Here is a 26,628-nt window from a genome sequence, read left to right on the forward strand (position 1 = left end):
ACGGTCAGGGGAAGCCTGGTGGGCGGACGCCCAGCTGGTGCTCCGGGAGGGTAGGTCGATGAGGAGCCGGACTCGTGCTCCGAGGCCTGCTGGGGCTCGTCGGCCGTGGTGTCAAGGGTGGCCGGCGGGGAGGAGGTGTCCCGGGGGCCCAGGATGGCCCTGACCTCCCTGTAATAGGGGCAAGCAGTGGGGACGGCCCCAGACCAGCTGACAGAGTCCTGGGCCCGTGCATACCCCTGCCGCAACTCCTTCACCTTACTCCGGACGTGATCCCGAGTGCGGGCAGGGTGACCCCGGGCAGCCAGGACCTCAGCCAGTTGGGCAAATGCTTCTGTGTTCCGCCGCTTGCTCCCCATCACGTGGAGCACCTCCTCTTCACTCCAGAGCCCCAGCACGTCTCAGAGCTCCGCCTCCAACCAGGAGGGGCCCCACCTATTTTTGCGCCCCCCCCACCCCCCGCTTGGCTGCCGGGGGTGCCTGGGCCCCCTCAGGAGGGGAGCCCTGGGGGCACTCAGGGGGCTGGGTCGATGCCATGGTTGTTGGGTGGATGGGTCGGGGCCTGTAAAGGGCGTGCAGGGCTAGCACATGCGTGTGCTGCTGCCTGCACGTTCTCAGCTTCCTGCCATAGGAACTCCGGGTCCGTGGTGCTTTAAAGGCTGCTGCGCGTGGGGACCATAAAGCTCCACAGGGGCTGGACAGAGCATCTCAACCCCTCAGCTGATGGCCGCCATGGAGGACCCCGCTATTTCGGTGTAGCGAGATGCGGATCGTCTACACACACCCTACTTAGATGTTCGACGTCGAAGTAGGGCGCTATTCCCATCTGAAGATGGGAATAGCGATTTCGATGTCTCGCCACCTACTGTCGATTTCAACGTCGAAATTGCACTCAGCACATGTAGACGCGACGGGTGCTATTTTGACGTTGTGCTGGCTACTTTGAAGTAGCCGGCTAGTGTAGCTGCAACCTAGATGATCATCGTGATACTTAGTGATCCAGTGAATATAGTGTACTTGGACTTTCAGAAAGCTGTTCACAGGGTTCCTCCCCACAGGCTCTTAAGCTAAGTGCATACTCATGCGGGTAAGAGGGAAGGTCCTCTCATGGGTCAGAATCTGGTTACAAGACAGAAAACAAGTGGTAGGACTGAACAGTTTTCAGATTGGAGAGCAGCAATCAGTGGTGCTTCCAAGGGATCTATTTTGGGACCAGTTGGTTGATCATCTTCCTAAATTATCAGAGAAAATGGGTAAACAGTTAAGTGGCAAAATTTGAAGAGGATTATAAAATTGCTCAAGATACTTAAGTCCAAAGCCAAGTGCAAACAGATCTCACGATACTGGGTAACTGGACAACAAAAGGGCAGATGAAATTCAATGCTGATAAATGCAAAGTAATGCTCACAGGAAACCATAATCTCAACTATACACACAAAAGCCGTGGTTTGTTGTGCCAGCACTTGCTTTTTAGAGTGTGTCTGTACATTGTATGGCTAACAATGTTAGGCATCATTTGGAAAAGATAAAATAAGACAACAGAAAATAGCCTAACACTGTTATATAAATACATAATATGCCCACATCTTAAATACTGTGTGCACTTCTGGCCATCCCGTGATGAAGATAAATTACACTTGGAAAGGTTTAGAGAAGGGCAACAAAAATTATGAAGGTCATATAACAGCTTCCATCTAGGAGGCGGGCAGGGGGATGACAGAAATCCTGTAAAATCATGAATGGTGTGGAGAAAGTGAATATGAAAGTGTTTGTTACTCCTTCACATAACAAGAGAACCAGAGGTCACCTAATTAAATTAATAAGAAACATATTTCAAACAAACAAACAAAAGTACTTCGTCATATAATACACAGTTACCTGTGGAATTCACTGCCAGCGTATTTTTGTGAAGGTCAAAACTACATCAAATAAAAGTCTTGTTTTTTTGATGTTTAGTGTCTACTAGCAGAATCCTGATAGGTGGTGTACTAAATAGTTCAGTAAAATTGAAGGTGTCTTTACAAAAATGAAACATCATATATTTAAATGCTTTTTTAAATGCACTGTAAAAGAAAGATTCGCAATGGCCATATACTTTTTATTTTATTACCATCTGGCACTTGGAAATACATTGTTACTATTCCAGTCTTCAATATGTTGACTCAAAAAAAACCATATTTTAAAATAGTACACAGTATTAGTTTAATACAATATCATAACAAATTCAAAGTATGCTACATAGATGCTTTACAAACCACAAAAAATTTAATTCCAATCCACGTCGAGAGGTTTAATATTAAATTGTAAATGTTAATTTGAATGAAGTTAAAATGAACTAACCACATAGCTCCTACTTTTGGAGTTTTCAAAGAGAAACTGCTGATGCAAGTAAGTACAATATAGAAAAATCAATTCAATTGGTTTACAAAAAATATAAGTGAATTCAATATCTTTCTTGTACATTAAGAGCTAGATATCCTGAGATTGGTATGTATTGCCATCTAATTTATAAATGCTTGGTGTACTGCCAGAGTACAATGAGAAAAGCGCTATGTGTGATTTTCAGTGAGCACATAGAGAGAAAACATTTAAGTCAATGTGTTAGTTTCAAGAGCTATCTTGCAGACATCATATTAAAACAATAGTAGTGAAAATACGGAAAAATGTTGGGATAGACAAACATGCCTTTTTGCAAAGTAAGTGAGTAAAAAAAAAATATATATATATATACCTAAACATACCACAGCGCTATATTTTAAAGCCAGGCAAAGACACTTTCCTATTTTGAACTATTGTTTAACCATTATATAACAGGACAGGAACTCACATTTGCAAGTAGCTGTCTTCTTGTTCATACAGTATATCTAACAATGGATTAGTGAACAAAAACTGATGTCATTCACCCATAATTTTCTTGCAGTATGAGCAGAACCATAAGAAATAATAAAACTGACTGAATTTTCAAAATCCTATACCAGGGTCAGCAACCCCTGGTACAGGTGCTAAGAGTGGCAGGCAAGCTGATTTTCATCAGCTCAAAGCCAGGCTGCCTGTGGATTAACAAAAGACCAGCTAATGCTACCAGCTCCTACCTAAATGCTAAAGCTCTGCATCTTTATTTATTTATTGATGAAGCTGTTGTAAATAGGACTGTTAGTAACTTTAAAAATTATCACTGGCACTTGGACCACATATAGAAGTCAAAAGGTCAAATTTTGGCACTTCAACTCAGCAAGGTTGCTAACCCCTGTCCTATAGGCCACATCTACATTGGAATGAGCATGGTAATGAGCAAGTTGGGAATGAATGTTGCCATGAATATGCAGCACCTCATTAGCATAATGGTGGCCATGCCATATTTGGTTTTAGGAAGAAGGGACTTTTGAAGTCCAGGGAGTCCTTTCATAATGCCCCCATCTACACGGGCAGCGCAAGATTCGAAAGCGGTGCTTTCGAATCATGGGCGACTGCCATTATGCTAATGAGGCACTGCATATTCATGGAAGCAACTCATTAGCATCTTCCCAATTCGCTCATTACCATGTTCCTTCCAAAAGTAATGGGCTAGTGTAGACGTAACCATACTGTACACAGGAATCTAACAAATGAAGTTACTTATTGAAGTGCAATTTTTATAATTCCTAGTGAAATTTAGTTTATTGGTTTAGAGCCAAAATAATGAAAAAAATAGCTCTGGCAATTTCTGACTGCGCTAAGAAGCTAAGCTGAAGCATTTGTGCTGAAAACCCAAAGAGGTTTCCCTAAATATACTAAAAAGTTGTTTCCAAAAGAGTGAAATTGAAGTTCTTTTTACTGATAGCAAAGATACCTTATATTTGTAGATATCTAATGCAAATGCTAGATTTGATACCTAGAAAGTGGAATGTGTACCTTAAAATCTAACAGGACAACTCAGTAAATGTTATGAAATTTCAATTCATTCAGACTTTTCATTTTGAGGAATACACTGGATTAGTGCTCATTTCACAGAACCAAGAGTGTTGAACACCCAATAACATATTGGTGGCAGTTACAGAAACTGCCTAAATCACTCTGGCTGCATTTACACAAGAGAATTTTGTTTTCACTACAGCAATCTGTTGACAGAAGTTACAGTTGGAAAATATCTTCTGACAAACCTTCTGTTGACAGATTGAGGCCACACACAAAAGTGAATCTCCCTGTCAATCCACTCTGTCGACAGAGAGTGGTCGGACTGCCTGGCTGCTCTCTCAACAGAACGACCAAGCAGACGCACAGCAGACAGGGCTCCCCAGTGACCTGGAAGCCCTGTCTGAAGACATAGGGCCCCCCACAGCGTCCACGTGTTTTTTTGTCAACAGAGTCTGTCGAGAAAGGCATTCTGCCTCATAGGAGAGAAGCAGTAGGTTATTGACAAAAGCGCTGACTTTTGTCAACAGTACATCAACAGAAGTATCAGTGTGGACCTTCCATGAGTTTTGTTGACAAAATTCTCTAGTGTAAATGTAGCCAGAGTGACTTAGGCAGTTTCACTAGGAACTATAAAAATTGCACTTCAATAAGTAACTTCATTTGTTAGATTCCCGTGGCCATGAACACTCCAAACTGTTGACCCATGGACCGGTAGCTGTCTGGGAAGGACAGCTTCCAGATGGCGATAGCTGCCTGTTTTTCAAGGGGGAGGGCAGGCCTCATGGGGGTGTCCTGTGAGCGAAACAGTGGCAGAGCTCTTGGAACATCTGCTTGCTCATTCTGAAATTCTGCAGCCATCGAGCATCATCTCAGTCCCCCAGCACCAGCTGCTCCCACCAGTCATAGCTGCTTTGGTGGCTCCAGAGGTGCTGGGGCACTCAGGGGGGATGCCAGCGCCATCCCGGGTCGAGCAGCTCCAGGCCCGCAGCATTGAGGGTCAACCACACGAGGAGTTGGCGGCAGCAGTGATCACCATGGACGGGTGCCCAAGCAGGGCTTGGAGGATGTCCAGTTCAACAGAAGGAGCTGCTGCTGGGGATCCAGCAGGGACAGACTTCCAAGCACCGTATGGTCCGTGCAGAGGCTGTGCTAGGCTTGTGAAACCTCTGCGAACCTGAGCAAATGCAGGGCATCTGAATTTGGGAGGGGCCCTTTATGGGACTGGCTGGTTATAAGCCCCGGAAGGGCTCATCTGCCATGTGACCCCATCCGTGCTGTTTCCCACTCAGCTCTTTCAGAAGAGTGCATGTGGATGTGTGGATGCTCCCTGTCAAAAGACAATCTTTTGAATGAGAGCGAACAAAATCATTCTAATGTTTCCTTTTCGAAAGAGAACTCTGGTGTAGACGTAGCTTAACTGATGATTTTGGTTCAGTGACTTTGTCTGACCTCAGTGTTTAATAAATAGATGGTATGCCAGGCTTTCAAATGCAAACAAAGCCAATCAAAACAACTATACTACAAGTGACCATTTTGTCAAATTTACACTCCTGCAATGTCAATGTGACTCAGTTAATCTTCAAAAATAGTGAGCACTAGTGTCTCCTTATTTAGTCATTGATAATATATGTTCATGGCACAGACTCTCTTCAATAAGGTGTATCCTGCAGAAATATTAGTTTCACTCAACTGACAGCCCTCTGGTCTCTAAGTAAACATATGGGCTCTGGCCACACTAGCCCCTCCTTTTGGAAGGGCTATGGTAATGAGGCACTGTTATGAATATGCAGCATAATGGCAGACATGCATGCTTCAAAATTGCTGGTTTCAAAATGCATCCTTCTTCCCAAAAACCAGATGCTAATGAGGTGCTGCATATTCATAGCAGCACCTCATTAGCATATTCCAAAGCGCCACATTACTATAGCCCTTCCGAAAGGAGGGGCTCGTGTGGCCACAGCCATGGTGTAGTCGAGTCTTGCATAAAGACTTGGGCTCATACTAAATGAAGACTCTGCCATGCTGAACATGTGCTGCAGTTAGCGGTACCATCCTTGGCATAAGAAAATTATGCATTCCATGTATTTCTGACATCTAACCAAGCAGATGCTGAAGAGCTCTTGGCCCTTCTGAATAGAGTAGGGATTATCTTAGCTAATATTATTTTGCTCTCAGTAACTGCAAGATTCTTCAACTATAATAGGTATTATATGAAACCAAACCACAGCCCTTTCTTTTATACTAGTGTTGGGTCATCTCAGAAGAACCTATTTCGTGTATGTCTTATTATGAGAATATAACTTCATGTTTATCAAAATACATTGAAAAGTCACAAGTAGCAGAAGGGTGTAAACATACAGAATGGAAGGAAAATTTTGACTTTATGAAACATTCAGTGTAATATTTTAGTCACAGTTCAAGGACTTTAATGCATATTATATTTACGCTTGGATCACTACTTAATTAATATGAATACAAACACACATACACTGCCACTATATGTGCACACATGTACACATGTAAATATACAAAAATATTTGCTTTGCTATCAAAATTAAGTTTTGTATACCAAAATCAAGAATACTGAAGAAGAGAGGAATATTAATTTCTCCTTTGGAGAAAAGTAATAAACCCATTGTATGTTCTACATAAAGAACGCTGTTTGCAAAGTGCAATTCTGTATTGACATCTCAGCTATTTCTGCATGAGTTAGAGTTAATAAATGTGTTTAAAATTCATAAATAAGTAAATATAGATTTGTGAAATCTATGGTGTATTATTGGTTTTTGTGCCCGAGCATAACTATAGCTATCTATAGTATAGAAAATACTTATATATTCAGATTATATACACTAGTTCTTAATATCTATTCCTAGTAGCAATATTTTAAAACATCTTTAATGTATATGGATATGAAGGGTAATTTTGGTGCATTCATTTTACCTAAAAACACTTTGGCCAAAAAACAATTAAATATGAGTATATTTGCCATGGTCCTGCAGCATTCTTAATACAGTCTTCATATTAAATCCATAACATTATACAGTAACCAATCTCCAAATCCAACAACTTCAAAATATGACAACATGTTGTATATGGTGGTTTAAAAAATATTAAACTCCAAACTATGCTTCCTCTTAAATACTCTAAAATGCAAAATATTCCAGTTTAAAGCTAGAAGTCTGCTGTTTGCTTAATGTACACTGATTAGATATTATAGCATGTATAATACTGTACAAAGATATACACTACTGTTTGAAGCCCCTGAAATACAGAAGCTCAACAAGGTAGATTTAAGACAGCCTTTATAGATCAAAGACTGAACTTCTTTCTAATTGTGTCTAGAAATTGGACCCAGGATGTCAACTTTCTCTAGCTGAAGTTTATTCTTAATTCTTATGGCAACTTGAAAAGAGGGTAAAACAGCCCCATCAATTCACTATGCAATAATAGGCTTTGTTAAACCCAGCATGACAACTGACAGCATACAACATAGCTGAGTTTATTGTGTTGGAGTTAATTCTGTAAATAGTTATTCCCATGAGTAATCAGACTGAAATCAGAGGGACTACTTGTGAGATGACTTCCAATTTTGAACAGTTATTTACACTATAAAGCAGAAGTATTAATTTCCTTATAGCTAAAAATTAGGACTTTATGATAAAACATTGGTAGAAAAGAAGGGAGTTAAAAGTGCAAGGGACAACAAATATGTCAGACTCTGGAGAACTTAGTTTAGGTTTTTTCCGTTTCAGGTTCGTTCTGTGAACACAGACACCGCTATTGTATGGTTCAGATGGAGTGGCTTTACCTGTTGATGTTAGATATTTGCTTTCATGCTACTGCTGATACACACTGGAGTGATCTGCATTGCTGCACTGGCCATATGAGACACAACCTGAATCCAGTGTAAAATATCCAGGTTAAAAAAAAAAAAAGGGAACGCAATTCCTATTTTATGGGAGGGAGAACACACAGTACATGGAGTCCAGAAATATTTTCTCCAGAAGTCAGTTGTCCAATACTGATACAAGAATATTAAGGACAGATAGTTCTTTATCCTGAGAGAAGGGTCTCTATTTATAAATTCTCCAAGCATGGTCTACTAGAATTTTAGAGCCAAATGTCTTAAAAGATGTTACTTGATTGCTTCTTGAGTTGGTCTCTTCATTCTTCCCCAGCAAGAGGTGGTGGCTGGCATAGCTTGTATAATCTGGCAAAATGAAAAAGAGCCATCATAATATTAGCCTGAAAGAACTGTTCATATTAAAATAGGTGGATACAGGCAAAATAAACTAAATTTAACAAGGCTTTAACCAATAGAGTATTAGTAATGCATAATACTAAAGTGAGATTAGAATCAAGCACAGAATCTACATGACACTTGTAAATGTGAATGTCTGCTTATTCTGATGATGTTATTCAAATACACAAATCCATAAATAATCATAGATCAGCAGCAAAGTAACACCTCAATTATAATGTCAAGTTTTTCTACTTCAGCACTCAAGGTCAGACACCTGATCGGTGGTATGATAATCAACACTCAAGGTCAAACACCTGACAATCTACACAGGAAAATTTTATTTGTTGACCTGTACTGCTGAACTTATATTTTCGTGATCCATTTGGTGTACATGCAAGCTACAGTCAGTTCTTTCTCTCTATCACTCAAATAATTAAAAATCAGTGACTTTTGTAACTACAGCTCTGTTTTGGACAGCAGTGCGTACATACAACAACTTGCAGACCAAATTTCTATTGGCCAGTCACCACACGTTTTTCCATTTATTTTTTCTCTATTTGTATGTCTTCTGAAAAATGCTCCCATTTAGTCTAGGGTTTCAACAGACTAAGACAAATACGATGCACCAGCACCTCCCCTTACACTGTAGCATTCTGATGCAGTACGAGGAATGATCTCATCTGGAGTTAGATACCAGATTCAGTTCTGGGTCTTATTTCTCCTGTGTGTGTCTGGTTTTGATGGAGGGCTTGAAAGCACTATATCTGGAAGATCAATGTTTTGTGTACTCCTTCCAGGTTTGTCCACTGTTCAGAACTATGTTTGAGCTCCATCTGTCTCTGTCTCTTGTCATCAGCTTGTGTAGGTGGAAGTGAAAAAGATATCGGCAACAAGGCAATCAATGCTGAAACTATCAGTTTGGGCAGGATCAGAGTTGCTGATGCCAGGTAAGTTGGATTCCTTTACAATTACTTTTCACTTCCCTGTGGCATGCAGGGCTTCATGGAGTGCTAACTCATGCTGTTTTTTTCTGGCTGGTTTCACTCTAGTAGTTAGTGTCACCTCTGGCTCTGAAGCAACATGCACACACTTCTCTAGCAGATGTAGCTTGAGCCGGAAGACCCTCTATTTACAAGTTCTTGTAGAGAGCAACTTGCACAAAGCATTTATCTGCAGCATGGAAGAGAAGGCATCCACTGCATCCATCTTTGAATGGAATCAGCGTGTTGCAAGATGGGTAGAGTTTGAACCCAGCCAGTTCAGCATCTGCCATTAGGTGAGGCAGTCGGCATGAAGGACCTCATCCCACTGTAGCAGATTTCTGCAGGAGTGCCTTTGATTTTCTTCCCTCGCCCAATGTTCAATTTAAGGAAAAGGGAATGTGAGAATAAAGTTTCTTTACAGCAGTTGTAAACCGAACTAAAGTCTCTAAGTAGTCGGACACTTGCCGAATTCTCACTTGTGGCCAGAGACAGTAAGAGAGGCCTTAGGGAGAGCTGGGGCTGCTCTCCCCTTTCTGCCCTTGGAAAGGAGCACAATATGACACAGGATATTAGCACAGAACTAACCTGTTCAAACTAGTCCATTCAAAGGACTCCAGTCAGAAATGTCTGAGGTGCAAGTGCACTCAAAGTGGGATTCCTGCTGACACATCTAATTGAAATGGCAGCTCACATACAATGCAGAGGAGACTAACTGTCAGGGAGAGAAACCTGTTTGCTGCATAAGTGATTTTTGTAAGGAACTGATTAAATGGTCTGTTCTAATGAAGAAATATTGGTGGAATGAAAGGTGCCAGAAAGTCGGGGGACACTGATGGTTCCTAATAAGGAAGGACTGGGGGATCCAGAGGATACTGTGTGGATTGGTTGGGAATGCAGAGATTTCCCCCAGGTTAGACAGTCGCAAGGGAAAGAATAGCAACACATTTCACATTAAAAACCATCTCATATGCCAGTTTATGCAGTGTGAATTTTAATGTTTCTATTTTTGGGAAAGAAAAGATAAAACTTGCAAACCCAAAATGAAATAAACTATGGAGATATTTTACAGTACTGGCTTAATTCTGATATTTTTAATACTTCAATAAATTCCCACCTGAGGAAGCTGTGTTTAATTTCATTTGAATAGTTTTGGTGCTAAGACCAATAAAAAAAGCCACTTTATCAGATTCAGGTATACATGTTTTTATATATACACACACCACACCCACACAGAGTATTCTCTTTGAGTTATTAGTCAGAATCCTGATGTCTCTCTCAAATGAAGCTTTGTTGTTTGGAATTCTTTATGCTCGTTTACGAGTAGATCTCTCTCAAATATTACCTTGTTTCTTTACTGGAATTTTAATACCTCAGAGGGTCTATTATCTACATATATTCCCGTTTATGATCTATATAGTACAGCACTGTGCAATCATTGTTCAATAACAGAGTAGTAGATTGTAATCAAACTGATGCAAGAGAGACCAAACAATAAGGTAAACTTCAGAGTAAATTTTCAACATATTGCATGATATTTTAATTCTACAACTACTTTACTTTAATTAGGGCTCTATGGTTTTAAACCCAAGTAAACCCTGGATATTAAGAAGCCAAACTTTAACTCTAAGTACACTGTGAAGTCAATGTAAGCTGTTTGCCAGTGGCTGGGAGAATATTTAGGCACAAACTAGACAAACCATGGTCTTGGTCATAAACAATTGATTCTATTATTTGGTTACCTTGGGACCGATTGTGGTGTTCGGTCCCTCACTCCTAAGTTCTTGGCAGTGTTCTGTACTCTTGCTCCCTGCAAGAAAGAAGTAAGAGTTTGCCTCAGATAGGGATAAAATAGGCCCATGATTATCAATAAATAAACTTCATTATTGATGTCCTACCTACATAATTCTTTTCTTTTGAAGGCAAAAACATTTTCTAAAAAAAAAAAGGCTACTAAATGTAATTTTATAAAGGTGCAGGAAAAGAGATATAGCTGTTGTTCTTTCAGCTAATTCCATAACTTAAAAGCAGATAAAAACAAACACCATCACAAAAAAATTTAATGTCACAATCAGTGTGAGCTCTGAACACATATTTCAGGCTCTATCCTACACCCAAAAATCCTTCTTATGATCAATTGTTTGTGTAAGTACACAAAAATGGGCTCGTGCTTAAGGCATTAGATGAGGACACTGTAGATACAGGTTGTATTCTTGGCTTTCACACAATCTTTCTGCATAACCTTGGGCAACTCATTTACTCTCTTTGTGTGTTTGTTTCCCATTTATAGTCAGGAATAATAGTCCTTTCCTACCTCACAGGGATACTGTGAGGATGAATTTATTTAAGCCAGCAAGCTGCTCAAATTCTAAATTGATGAGCAAAAGAGACAAGTGGTGTATCTATGGAACTTAATTAACCTGGCTTTCCAAAAGCAGTTGGCAAACAATGATGGATCTATTAGACAATTCCCAATCCAAAAGAACACATCTCCTAGACTTACAATTGCCAATTTTTGATGTCTAGTTTTTAGAAGAAGCAAAACCTATTCATTCTCTCTCTGGGTTCCCTGCTCCCTTCTCCAGGTCAAATGCAAAGCAAAATAAAGACAACAAATAACTGCACAAAAAGGTATAAATAGATTAATCTACAATAATTAAAGTGCTATAGTATTAGATTTGTGTGTGGGATAGGGGTAAATCGATATGTAAACAAAAGACAAATAAAGGGTCTTCCGCAAGAGGGGCAGGGGGATTCCTTCCAAAGGAACACCATCTACACAGCTACTTTTGCTTCCAGAACAGGCTCTTCCAGAAGTGACATCTCATGGGAATATGCAAATGACGTAGGAGATATTTCAATCTTATTTTGTTTCAGGAAGAAAGGTTTTTTCAAAAGTGGGGTTTATTTTTGAAAGAACCTCATCTACACAGCTACGAAGGGTCCTGTGGCACCTTATAGACTAACAGAAAAGTTTTGAGCATGAGCTTTCGTGAGTACAGACTCACTTCATCAGATGAGCATCTTTCTGTTAGTCTATAAGGTGCCACAGGACCGTTTGTTGCTGTTACAGATCCAGACTAACACGCCTACCCCTCCGATACGATCTACACAGCTAGTTTTTCTTTTGAAAAAGTCTCTTCCGAAAACACGATCAGGTGAGATTATGCAAACAAAGTGTGAGATTTGTAAATCAGCACTTAATTTGCATTTTCAATCTCATTTACATTCCCCTTTCAAAAGGGGACTATAGTGTGGATGTAGCTATAAAGAATGAAGATTGAATGGGGGATGTGATCCCAGACTAAACAATTTCAAACCTGTGCGTGGAAGACCGGTAGACTGTTGTACCATCAGGTGAGCCACTGCTTGAATCAAATCCTGTCTTGTGCACAGAACCAGACTGTGATTTAGTTTATTCCTTAGAGAACCAACGTTGATCTGTATGCTATTACTTACATTCTCTTTCTGTAGTTAATAGTTGTAGTGGTGAGAATAATTAATTTTTTACCTAAGACATTGTGTTGTTTGAAGTGCTCAATAACAGGGGCTGGTGAATTGTCCTCTCCATATTGAGGGAGGGGCAAACTCAGAAATAATCTTGCACCTGTCAGGCTTCTGACTAGGGCTAGATGGTACAGCTCTGAGGGCCTAGGCTGAAAGCTCGGGTGGGAATTGGTTGACGCCTCTCTATTGTTGGTTTATGAGTGGTGGGCAAGAGCATCGTTGTAACTACAGTGGAGTGTACCTTGCTCAGCCATTCTATGAGCAAAACGGTCAATAGGAAGCACAGCAGATAGGGTTGCCCAATGTCCTGGAAGTCCTTACTGTCGACAGAAGGGTCCTCAGAGGCTGGGTCTACACTAGAAAGCTGTCTCAAGAGAACTCTGCATTTTTCTCAACAGTATTATCCCTTAAAAATTTGAGGCATAACAATCTGTGGACAGAATATTGTCGCTAGAAGTGCAGCGTGGACACTTCTGTCGACAGAAAGGACTTCCAGTTAATGGGCATCCCTCTTTGCAGAGGGCAGTGCAGTGCCGTCTGGCTGTTCTCCATGGACAGAGCAAGTTGTGTATAGATGCAATCTGTTGACAGAGGTTGTCTTGAGATTTCCCTGCTGACAGATGCTTCTAGTGTAGACCTAGCCAGAATGTCCACACTGGCTTTTTGTCAATAGATCTCTGTCGACAGAGGCATTCTTCCTCATTTGCGAACAGGGTACAGCTGTCAACAAAAGTGCTCCATTTGGTCAACTTACTGTTAACAGAACACCTTTGGGAACCTGGATGCTCCATGGGTTTTGTTGACAAAACAACCATTTTGTTGACAGAACCCTCTAGTCTACATAAAACCTTTGAGTCACCTCTCATAATGCAGCAACGAAGGGTCCTGTGGCACCTTATAGACTAACAGAAAAGTTTAGAGCATGAGCTTTCGTGAGTTAACTCACTTCTTCAGATGCTGGTCCAGCATCTGAAGAAGTGAGTTAACTCATGAAAGCTCATGCTCTAAACTTTTCTGTTAGTCTATAAGGTGCCACAGGACCCTTCGTTGCTGCTACAGATCCAGACTAACACGGCTACCGCTCTGATACCTCTCATAATGTAAGCTTTCCACTTCCTGGATCATCCTATCCTACTAGTCCTTCTCTGTACCTGTCAAGAATGCAGAGTTCACCTTCCTTATACGTAGGAGACCAGAGCTGCACACAGTATTCCATGTCTCACTAGTGCCTTGTATAATGATACTCACAATTCCCTGTCTCTGCTGGAAATATCTCACTGCATTATCTTTTTTCACAACCAAATCACATTGACAGCTCATGGTGTTCCTGTGATCAATCAATCCAAGTCTTTCTCCTCTCCTCTCTCACCCAACTGATAAGACCTCAGCAGATAGCAAAAATTCTTGCTATTAATCCCTAATGCATGACCTAGCACTGTACGCTATTACATTTCCTCTCATTTCTATTACTTCAGTTTTCAAGGTCATCCAGATTTTCTTGTATGACATTCCAGTCTTCCTCCATATTTGCAATACCCCCCAACTTCATGCCATCTACAAATTTTATTAGCATACTTTGTGCCAAGGTCAGGAATAAAAAGACCAAACCCTGAAGAACTCCACTACTACAGTGGTTTATGACGAGTGTGCCATGAAAACTGTCTCAGTGTGCCATGGAAATTTCATCCATTTGCCCTCCCCCAGCTATTTGCAGAGCCAGTGGTAGGGTGAACTGATGAAATTTCACAGCACACTTAGATTTCCCTGTGTCAGCTGGGGGCTCAAGCAGCAAGGCTGCCTGAGTCCCAGCTGGCACAGGATGGTCAATTTCCTTTCTGTAGCTGCTTTGCAAAGCCCCTGAGGGAAAACTGACCAACCCTGCACCAGCTGGGAATCAGGCCATCAGGCAGCCTTTCTGATTGAGCCCCCAGCTGGCTGGGGGTAGTCAGTCCCCTCCCCCAGCTCTGCAAAGAGCTAAAGGGAGGGGAAATTGATCAACCCTGGGCCCGCTGGGGGCTCAAGCAGCAAGGCTGCCTGACTCCCAGCTGGTGTGAGGTCAGTCAATTTCCCCTTGTAGAGGCTTTGCAAAGCAGCTCCTGGGGGGAAATGGACCAACCCTGCACCAGCTCGGAGCTCAAGCAACAAGGCTGTCTGATTCCCAGCTGGCGTGGAGTTGGTTAATTTCCCCTCACAGAGGCTTTGCAATGTGGGTTTGCTCTAGAATTGTTCGTCTCACTGAAGTTTGCCATGTTACTGGAAAGGTTGGGAACCACTGCACTAGTAACCTTTTCACACCCTGACAATTCATCTTTATGACCCAGTTCCTTATCTACCTTTAGTCAGTTCCTCATCTACCTTTCAAGTCTCATGTAAATCCCCATCTCCAATTTAATGAATAATTTCCTTTGTGGAACTGTATCAAATGCCTTACTAAAATCCAGGTAGATTGATCTACTGCATTTCCTTTGCATTAAAAAGACAGACCATTCTGAGGTTGTCTTGTAAAAAATTTAAGGAGATGGCCAGTACCTTGATATTGTAATTATCCAAGTCACTAACACTCTTGAGAAAAATGACTACAGTAAACCCTCAATTTTACAGACTCTGATTAGTGGACTTTGTGAACAACAAATGTCCACCAGCTCCCCTGTTGTTCCCTAAGCCTGCTTAACCGGAGTCCATAAAATCCTAAAGCCCTCCCCCACGGCACCCCTCCCCGGCAAAAGTAAGGGACTTACCAGGCCTGCCACAGCTGAACCCTTCATGTTGGCCTGGACCACCAGCGGAGCCACCACACACTTCTTCCACAGGGGTGGGGTTCCTATGTGGGCAGATGGCACTTGCCTATGCACCCCACCCCGGTGGGAGGAGCGTGTGGCGGCTCCAGCAGCAGCTTTTTCAGCTGCGTGACAGGATCCCTCCAGCCGCGTCAGGTGGGAGAGCTCCAGCCGTGTGGTGGCGGCGGTCCCTCTAGCCATGCACAGCGGGAAAGTTCCAGCTGCATGGCAGCGGGGTGCCCCCAGCCTTGGCAGGAAAACTCCAGCTGCATGTGGAGGGTTCCCCAGCCCCACAGTGGCGGGGTTGGCAGCTCCAGCTGTGGTGGCAGGCTCTGGTGGCTCCTCCAGTGGTGCTTTGGTAAGTCACAGGCATTTTGGGGGGGGATTCTGGGGCTGGTGAAGCCTGGCAGGTGTGGGTGGGCAGTAAACCCTCTGTTTAATGGACTTTTGGCTTTAACGTTAGTCCGTTAAATCAAGGCTTTACTGTAGTTAATTTTTTTTTGGCCAAACTCATTATATTCCTATGAAGAAATGTGAACATTCTAAACCATATGGCTGTCCTACCTGTTTGCGCATCACATCTGTAGCTTGCATAATATAGCGAGGAGGTAGTCCATGGCTCCGAGCAAGAATGATAGCCTGCTCCAGAGTGACACTCAGAGTGCAGCTGCAGGGAGAGAGAGAATTAAGTCAGGTGCCTCTTGTCATTATACCTCCTAAGCAGTTACTGCTTGCTCAAAGAGTACAGAGCAGAATCCAACACATATAACCATAACATATATAACAAAATTTATTATATAGACAGAAATGTTTCTTAAGAACTTGCAGAAAGTAACACAACAATACTGATGCATACTTGCACAGGCAAGAAACATGCTTAACTTGGAAGTCACTTGGGGCATGTCTACATTCTAAAATTAAATTAGCCTATGTTAGGTACAGTAACTGCTGTGGTAGTTCATGTCCACACTGCTCTTCTTGTGCCAGAGGTGCACGTCCTCATCAGGAGTATCTCCACGTATTTAAGAGGAGCATTGTGGGAGGTTGAAAGTCAGGTTCGCAACTCCCTGGGCAGTTCCCCACCAGAAGCCCAGGTGACCCGATTGCCTCCCCACCAGGAATGAAATAACTAACCAGACACATACATGTCTCCCTGCCTAGTGCCCAACTTCCTAACCCCAGGCTCTCCGCTTCCATCCAGGAGCACACCAGCTGACCAGACTCTGGCCACAGACCTCCCAGCTGAATGCAGCCAGGGTCCAAACAGGGAGATCCATATCTGGTGTCCAGACAGCTGCCCCTTTCCCAGCAGGGATCCAAGAAGCGCACTGCAGCTTCCCCATTCCTAGTGGGAAGCTGAGAAACTCAGTGTAACTGCCCCTTTCCCAGCTGCAAATGGAGAGCCTGGTGTTGGGGGCAGCACGCCTCCTGTCAGGGAGATCTGTGTCGGTCTCCAGTTAGTTACCTCTGGTGGAGAGCCAGGAACCTGGGTGGCATCCTGGCTGGGAACATTGAGCTGGGATCCTGGAGGTAGAGACCAGGCAGCAATGCAGCTGGGGAGCCTGGAGGCTTCTTTGTTTGTCAATTTCATGGCTCCAAACAGTGTCAAGAATGACAGCCAATAGAAGTAAGTATCACAGTGTCTACAGGGACCCTTTCACCCTAACTACTCTGACATAACCTCTATGTCTTCTGCAAAAGTTAAGTTATTAAGCTGGTGTAGTAGATCATTAAGGGCAGTGCCTTTTTTTTTTTTTTTACAAAAAAGTACCAGCATAAAAAAAAGCACTGATTAAAGGTATGTCTACACTACTTCAGGGATCGACACTGCAGTGATAAATTCACCTGCCATTGATTTATTGCATCTCTTTAGACATGATAAATTGTTCCCCAAGCATGCTCCCATTGACACCAGCACTCCACAAAAACAAGAAGAGTAGATGACATGGATGGGTGAGCAGCCCCCACCAACCTTATCACATGCAAGACACTGCAGTATATCAACTACAGCTATGGCATTTGCATATCTTACGTAGGTCAATGGCACCGCATGGTATGGATAATGACTTACATCATTGGGAGCAAGATTGCAGCATAGACCAGGCAATCCTGTGTGCAAAATAATTCCTTTCCAAACTTTAGAAGTATTTTGGTGACATTGCAATGAGAGGGAACACGGAGCAGTTTACAGCTTTGACAAATGTGATTGCAAAGGTTAATAATTCTTTTGACCCATATAATTTCTTGAAGTGCTTTGATGCTATTTAATCTCTGTAACTTCAGTGAGACTTTTTAATGGCATTAAGGGGAAGAGGACTTGGCCCTTAAATAGCAACAAGAGGCAACCCTTTCCATTTTTAATTTAAAATTAACAGATATGGGGATATCAAAGTACACTAGCAGTGTATCTACACTATTCCTAAAAAGGCTGCAGGATGCTACATATCTTCATAAATTTAATTCATCTGGTCTTATCCTCCATTCTGCTCAGTGGAGTTACAATAACATAGAACAAATGTAAAATGGGAGAGAGACACAGAAAAGAGTGTGACCCAGAGCAAGTCACTTAAGTGAGTCAGCGACTCCCAGCATTGGGCTCATTCTTCTAGAACAATCTACCCAATACATTTCTGGGAAGATGTACTGGTTAGACGTGTCTTCAATTTTGGGCCCCCCAGTCTGTTCGAGTTCAAAAAAGTGACAAACTCCCCTATGAACTGAGTGGGAGCAGGATCAAGCCTTTTACTAGCTTACTTAGTTATATCTCCTCATTTGACAAGCATGGGGAGAAAATTTGAGAGTGAAGAGTACTGGACAAAAATCCCATGACAAGCAACTCGAACACAACTGCTGACTGTTCCATTATGGTGAAACAAGAGTGGAAAGATGATTTCTCAGGTAACAAGGACAAAAGCCAAACAGGTCTTAACAAATCAGAGTCAACCCTTTGAGCAAAGACTGTATACTTCTTGGCTGCTGTGACACATGCTTTTAGCTGCACTACCTACCAGGCAGCTGCAATCTGCACCAAGTGAGATTATCAATTGTCTCAGTCTACTATCAAAAAAAAGGCAGACGAAAGTAATCAAATCTTTGCATCCAGCAAATAGCATATACAAAATGCCTTCTCCTCCTTAAATCTTTAGGCTATGTCTAAACAAGAGGATTTTGTCAACAAAATCATTACTTTGTCAACAAAACCTGCAGCATGTGCAGATTCCCAACGGCTTTCTGTTGACAGTACATTGACAGAATGCAGCACATTTGTTGACAGTTGTACCCCGCTCTCCACAAGGAAGAACGCCTCTGTGGACAAAAAGCCGCTCTGGACGTTCTGCCAGCCCTTCTGTCAATAGAAAGAGCTTCTGGGACACTAGACAGCCCTGTCTGCTGTGCTTTCTGTTCACTGTTTTACTGATTAAAGTGGCCAGGCAGTCTAGCTGCTCTCTGGCGACACAGCAGATCACTATTTCAATCTGCTTTGTTAGTCTGGACACAATCTGTCAACAAGAGTTTTGTTGCAGAATATCTTCCAACAAAAACTTCTGCGGACAAATTGCTCTAATCTAAACTAGTCTGACAGTACCTACTCCCTAATACAGTAAACTTTTTAATACCTGGCAGCCCTGGGACAAGGAGCTTGCCAGGTATTCAAATATTCAGGCTCATAAAGAGGTATACCTAGCAGTGCATAACACTAAAGAAAAACAAGATTAGATATTAACAAACAAAAATGTATGCAGAGTATTTTATTTACCAGCAACAGTAGTATTGTACACTGTAAACTTACACTGTTTGCTGTGCTTATTTGATTTAATTGCTGCACAATTTTGCTTTCTAAGCTCTTTCTGTTATGAAGAGCCTAATTTCATCACACTTTGTCACAATGAGCAGCAAATTACTCCACAAGCACTCCATTCAATGTAATGAGATGGGATTCAGTTCTACCCACTGATTCAAGTCATTTGTCTTCACACTGAGAAATTCTGCAGTTCCAGTGCGTACATTTAGGTATAGTGCTTCATGTGTCTGTTTATTAATTATCTAAGAAGTAGGTGTCTGCTATAATAGAAGAAAAGATTCTCATATAGGGCCGACATCAGGTAACATAATTCAATTAGAAATCCCCACATGCCATTCATTTTGAAGAATAAGCTGTGGACAAGGAGCTGAGATGTAGAGGTTACCTATGCTATCAATCGTCTGACACGCTAAAAGAGCAACCATGAAAGAAATTCGGAGAAAACTCCTCTTTTAACAATGAAGTGGGCAAGCAGTTAAACCAGCACATGAGAAAAGTTACAAGAACTAAAAACAGCATTGTGAAGAACTGATCAGACTGCTGAAGAGATAGATAATCACTGGTGTGTAATTCTGACATGCACAGAGCCAGACTGAAGAGCTGACTTGCTTCTACATGTCTGCAGCAAAAAAGTAATAATTCTAAGAGGTACATTTTCATTGTAACAGAGAATTAGCAGTAAAAGTGACCTTAAAAAGAGAGGGCTCATCTACACTAGCCCCCTCCTTTAAAGGGGGCATGTAAATGAGCCCAATCAGGGAACAGCAGTCAGGTGCTGTGTTGCATGTGCGGCACCTCATTAGCCTAATTCCTGCCATGCGAACTTCAAAGTTGGCAACTTCAAAGCTCTGGCAAGCTGTATAGCTGCGGACGCTTCAAAGTACATGTGCAAACTCAAAGTGCCCTCACTCCCAAAAAGTTTTGGGAGTAATGGCACTTGGAATTTGCGCATGTACTTCGAAGTGCTGATGGCTACACAGCTTGCCAGCCCTTCGAAGCTGCTAACTTGGAAGTTCACATGGCAGGAGTTAGGCTAATGAGGTGCTGCACATGGAGCGCAGCACCTCATTGCTGTTCCCTGATTGGGCTCATTTACATGCCCCCTTCAAAGGAGTAGACAAGTCCAATGGGATTAGCACTGTCAACTATTGATATTCTTTCTGAAAATATAACCATATCTCTAACATTGAAAACGAATTACTGCATACAAACATACTCTTCTAATACTGGCACTTTTTAAAAAAATGGATCTAAGTCTTTTAGTTGTTGAAGTCTTTGGAACAAAGTCATGACTTCATTGTAACAAAGTATTTTATGTAAGTTAAAATATACTATTGTGCATGATTAGTTGTATTTACTTCTGAAACACCAAAATGGCTCTGATGTATGGTTGCAATACAAATACAAATCATCTGTCCATGTTATTTCTCAAATACTTAATGTATTAATTACTTACCAACCAAATAATAATAACATAAAGTAACTAACTTATGACATTTCATCAACAACAAAGCTGTAATTGCTTTATTTTGGTTGGATACCTAGTTAATTAAACAGACAATCTATATTATAAATATTATAAGTAAGCCATTAATAATGTTTCACTTTGAGTCACTAATAAATCAATAATTACACACTGGTGCTTTTTTACAGTTATTTAACTGCTACTACTGGCAAACATTTTACATACCAGTATTTGTTTTTATTTCCAGTAATTGTTTGGTTTGCTGCTTGAATTACATTACACAGAATTTGCTTTATATAGCAGGTTTTTTTTAATAAGAAGGATGATGGCTGCTGTGAAATACTGCATATTCCTAGCTGTAAAATGTTGCAAGCAAAATCACCATGGCAGCCAGGTTAAAAAATGGGGAGCGTGACACAAATAACCCCATAGAAAGCTACTCACCAACAGAACTGCCAAAGCTCAGTCTCCCAGCAACAAAATTGTCAAGCAAAACAAAATTAACCAAATGAAAACTAAACAAATGCATCTTGTGTACTGTTTTCAATGAACACGAAAAGCAGGCAGTTGCAAACATGAGCGATGTGCTTTGAGAATATTTCTTGGTGATTTTGAAAAGATTCATACTAGGACTGACAGCACGAGTAACTCTGGCTATATAGGATAAGGTATACAGTGGCAAATGCTCTGTTGCTTTATAGGTTCAGAGCCAAGCAAGAGTTATAGTCTTTGTAGATTTCACAAGAGATGGCACTCTTTTTCTTTCCCCAGGCACAGATTGGAATCACTTTGGATAGAGGCACCAGGCATGAAAATAAAAAAAACAAAAACAAAAACAAGGACTCAACCCATACTGGGAGCAGGGACAAGCAACTCTGTATAACAAGCAGCAGGGAAGAGAGGAAGGAGGAAGTTTGAGGCTTCCCTCCAAACCGGAGATGCTATTTGCAGAAATAAAATGTGTGAATATTCCTCTCTGTTCGAGAAAGGGAACTATTTAAAGGGGAGTGACAATTAATTCAACTGAAATACAAGAATGGGTATCTAGGACTCACCCATCTATCATAAGAACCATAAGAACAGCCATACTGACCAGACCAGAGTTTCATCTAGATCACTATTCTATCTTCTGACAATATCTAATTTCAGGCACCCCAGAGGGAACTAACCAAACAAGTAATCATCAAGTGATCCATCCCATTGCCTATTCCCAGCCCTGTCAGAGGCTAAGGATACCATCCCTGCCTGTCCTGCCCATTGGTGGACCCAGCCTCCATGAATTTATCAAGCTGAACCCTGTTAAAAGTCCTGGCCTTTAACTAATTTTTTTGACAATTTTGCCTTTTTTCAAAGACTATACAAATGTTTTTTTAGAAACATCATAAATACCCCATAGTTCTACCTCACACTTAATGCTGTTATGTTAGTGGTTGGAAAGTTTGCATGTGAGCACTCTCTTGGTGGTCACTTGTTAACAAGTGGGATGTCTTGAGGTCACCCTCTTGTTTGTGAGTCCATTGATGGCTGAGCAGCCCAATCCTTGAGCGGCAGGTCTTATCACAGAAGAGCAGATGTTGGTGGTCTTGGAGGGGCTCAGGACAGTTTTTCCTGCCCTTTTCTTCTTCTTTGCCTCTCTTCATCTGTGCTGCAGCAGGCCCTCTCAAATTGCACCACCTGTTCGTGAATTACCACTCTCCACTGGGGACAGTTCTGGGCAAGGCTCACCCAAGCATCGACTTCGATGCTGCACTTTTTCATGTGTGCCTTCAGCATATCTTTATATTGCTTCCTCTGGCCCCCAATGCTCTTCCATGCTTAATCCCTCTCAGAAAACAGAATGGCTGTGGCTACACTAGCACCACCTTTCAAAAGGGGGATGCTAATGAGCCACTTCAGCAAACACCAATGAGTTGCTGCCATGAATATGGAGCGCCTCATTAGCACAATGGTGGCCACATGCATTTTGAAAGTGCTGCTTTCGAAACGCATGCTGCTGGCATAGACAGGGGCATTTCGAAAGGACCCCCCAGATTTCAAAAGCCCCTGCTTCCCAAAACCAAAGGGGAAGAAGGAGCTTTCAAAGTCTGAGGGTCATTTTGAAAGGCCCTTGTCTACGCCGGCACAATGCGTTTCGAAAGCGTCACTTTCAAAATGAGCGCGGCCTTCATTATGTTAATGAGGCACTGCATATGTATGGTAGCACCTCATTAGCATCTGCCAAAGTGGCTGATTAGCATCCTCCTTTTGAAAGGCGGGGGTTAGTGTAGCCATGGCCAATCTATTTTGGAAGGCACTGATAAGACATCCAAACCATCTGACCAGTCCAATGAAGTTGTTGGTGAACAATGGCTTCAGTTTGGTCATGTTTGACTTGTCCAGAATGCTAGTGTTCATGCACCTATCCTCCCAGGAGATATTTAGGATTTTCCTGAGGCAGCAGGGGCTACTAGTTAGAGAACACTTCTCCTTGAATACCGTGCGTATGCCAGGAAGTTGTACTTGTCAGGAAACAATTTAATTTTTAAACTTTTTCGTTGTCCTATGCTTCTTGTCTGCTCAAGCTTAATAATGATGCCAGGATAATTTCAGAACAAACTTGACCACCATGCAGTTGGTCCGATCAACGTTTTCGTCAAATGAGTTGGAAAGAGCATAATTTTAAGTCCTTGGCTCCCATGAACAGATCAAATCAAGCTGTTAGCTATTGGGAAACTGCAGTCTAATATATTTGATGTCTCAGAAGAATTCACATTGCTCAGCTTCACTCTTTGTCATCTCAGAATTGAAAGATCTTACATATAAGTTTGATTCTAGACTGTTTGAAGGGGGCTACTGCTTTTCTGAGTCTGGTGTTTGCTCTTAGAAAGTTTCCTATTCCTCCAAAGCGCTGAGTACTGGAAATGAAATACTGCAGGAACCACGAGAGTTTCATTCTGCAGGTTGAAGTGAGGGAGCCGTGTATCAAGCCAGACAGTTAAACATCACCTATAGTGCTTAGAGGGAAAAGGAGGGAAGGGGACAAAACTGCTTTGCAATCCAGTTTGGAACCATCCTATACAGTCCATTTGCAGGCACTTCTCTGCCATTCTAAATGATGTGCTAAGCAGACTGATATTTCAACATATAAAACACGAAAGAGAACTGCATGTGACTATCATCATTCCTAATACACATAATAAAATCAAAGCAACCAAAGCAAAAATCTGTAAGAAATGGAATATAAACAAAATATAAATATAAATAATAATGAATGCATTTAGAAGGGAAATGTAAATCAAAAATTTTATGGACTACTGGTTGATATTCAGTGTGTTTCTCAGCTCTCTAACTGCCTTTGAACTCTAATAAGCAAAGTCTTAAACGTCCTACTATCCTAAATATTTATAGTATGAAAAAAAGGAGTTTACTTCTGTTGCAGTGGATAAGTGATCATAAAATATATTAAAAATAAATTGAGAAAGGGTTAGTAAAATTGAAGGGGACTATAGTGAATATTTAACAAAGGACAAACAGGATGTAATTAAAGCTTAGATCAGAGTACGTCTTTGAAATGATTGAGACACATGGACTAATTCTGCAATGCATACTCTTGCTGGGATGTACTTACTCATATAAGTAGGCCTGCGGAAGTCAACAGGATTACTTACATAATCAACTGGTTCAGCAAAAGAGTTGCAGAACTGGGCCCCAAGAAGGGATCTTTGCAGCACAGCTTCATTGATTTGAGAGGTAAATGTCTGTAGTCAACGTTTTAAAATAAATTTATAAGGGAGAATTGACGTGAGATCAACATAAATATTGTTCCAGTGGAGCTTGGTGTTGCTGCTTTGGAGACTTGGCAGGTGTGTTGCTCCCTGGAACTTTATGAAATGGGCAAGTTTCAGGAGCACAATCAATGTTATCGCTGAGCAGAATATCTGCTAGCCAAAATCCCATGGCTTGAAGCAACAGCAACTAGATGCCTTGAAGCAGGAAGTCAAAATACAGAAAAAAAGACAAAGAACAGAGATGTCTCATAAGGGCTGTAAAGGACACGCGCTCCTTTTTATCCACCCAAAAACTGCATTATTTGAATATTTTTAATAATTCATTTTACTTTATATTACTACTAGTCTCCAAATGGAGTTCTGCAGCTGCTGCATCTAATTTCCTGTTGGCATGGAAAGACCTAGGCTCTGTGCAGCACAGTCTGTCTCTTCTCTCTGGAGCAGAAACCAGCACAGTGATTCAATATTCAAAATTTCTTTTGATCATCTATATTTGTACAGAATGATTACAACTTTAGATAAAAAGAATACAGGCAAAGAAACCCCAGCCTCATTTACAAGAGATAGAATTTCAATGTCTTAACCAAAGGAAGTAAAATTTAATAGACCGTATCTAGTTATGATGGAAAAGACAAAAAACCCCACATAAAATCTGATTCTTTCGAATCACATTCATTCTACTTCTTGATGTTGAATCTGCATAACAGATTCATTTTATGACTATTTATGGGGCAGTTGTAGTAGACATGTACCACAAAGGACAGTGAAGGTTAAAGGTGCTTATTGTTCCCCAGTTCTTGTTCAGCTGATTGAAATATACTTGAAAAAGACATTTGTCTGGAAGAGATACAGTATTTCTAGCTCTATTGTCAACTGGCAAATATAAAAATCAAAGCAAAGTAATCACAAATAATTCATAATCCCCAACATTATCTCTGATACTGGAATGGAAATAGGAACTGTTTCAAACTGTTCAGCCTTGTATGGAATAAATCAGTTTAAGTTGGATCACAGAGAAATTAGAAACCAAAACATTGCTGATACTGAAGAGGTTACAAACGATCCTGACAATATAGCCAAAGTCTGTAATCCAGTGGTTTCCAACTTCTTCTTCAGTGGGATGTCCTTTTCCATATTGAGAGCCTGATCCCATCTAGGCAAGATCTGGCCAGTAGTGCAGTCTCCCATCTTCCACTGAGCCGGAAGGAAAGGCAGTATGGTCCTCCCCTTTGACCTCAGTTCAAATACTCCATGTTAAGAATGTGTGCTCTGTTCTCAGTCAGTCAGCAAAGTTTAGCCAAAGAAATGCGGAAATATCCAGATTTTTATGTTATCAACTATAGCCTGAGACAATAAATTTGCATAGTGATGGGAATAATGGTTTGCTCAGCTCCCATTCTTCCAAAAATAGAAATGAGGAGTGATCAGCATAGCAGCCTGAACTCTGATATACACGCCTGGATTGCAACTCAGGTCAGGCTCCATTAAGGATCTAACTTTGGAACCTGGGTGAAAATAAGTTCCAGCAGCCGCAGTTGAATGTTTCTCTCAAAGGGCAGCCTACACACAGGGCTAACAATATCTTAGAAAAGGGAACACAGCACCCCATATGTCTAAAGCTGTGTCTATACAAGGCGGCTCTTTTGGAAGAGCAGGCCCTGGTTCGAAGTAGTGCGCAGCGCGTCTACACATGCTGTGCACTCTTTAGAACATCAAATCAATGGTAGGCACTGCAGGAAACGAAACCGCCCTGCCAAGCAGAAAATAGGAAGAGGACACCCTTTTGACGTCTTTTTTTGAAAAAGGACGTGTGTAGACACTCCATGATCCACTTTTTCAGAACAGTGGGGTCCGCCACAGCGGTGATCAGCTGTTAGGTGGAGATGTGCTGCCCAGCCCCTGCGGGGCTCTATGGTCTGTGCATGCAGCAGCTCTTAAAGCTGCATGGACCTGGAAACCCTGTTGCAGGAAGCTGAGAACATGCAGGAAGCAGCTGCGACATGTGCTGCCCCCGCATGCCTCAGTGCAACCCTGAGCAGCTCCCTGCTCGCAATGGCCAACAGCCAGCCATGTGAGGACCCCCAGTTCCCCCACCCCGAGCATACCCAGGGCTCTCAAGGGTCCCGCCAGCGGGGGAAGCGTGTCCCCTCAAGGATGGAGCATGAGCTCTGGGGCTGGCTGGGGCTCTGGCAG

At 41.8% G+C, this 26,628-nt stretch overlaps 1 protein-coding gene across 1 annotated transcript in view; it reads right to left on the bottom strand.

Moving 5' to 3' along the window:
- Window positions 1-2,089: 2,089 nt before the first annotated feature.
- Window positions 2,090-26,628, bottom strand: part of PREX2 (phosphatidylinositol-3,4,5-trisphosphate dependent Rac exchange factor 2) — a 268,503-nt gene continuing 243,964 nt past the window's right edge. The window contains exons 38-40 of the mRNA XM_074987109.1: window positions 15,966-16,068; window positions 10,860-10,927; window positions 2,090-8,104 (exon numbers count right to left, since the gene is read on the bottom strand). Of these exons, the coding sequence (XP_074843210.1) occupies window positions 8,059-8,104; window positions 10,860-10,927; window positions 15,966-16,068 (217 nt within the window). The 3' untranslated portion in view covers window positions 2,090-8,058. The remainder of the gene's footprint in view (window positions 8,105-10,859; window positions 10,928-15,965; window positions 16,069-26,628) is intronic.

The sequence above is a fragment of the Carettochelys insculpta genome, chromosome 2 (genome assembly GCF_033958435.1).
Source record: "Carettochelys insculpta isolate YL-2023 chromosome 2, ASM3395843v1, whole genome shotgun sequence".
Taxonomy (NCBI): Eukaryota; Metazoa; Chordata; order Testudines; family Carettochelyidae; genus Carettochelys; species Carettochelys insculpta.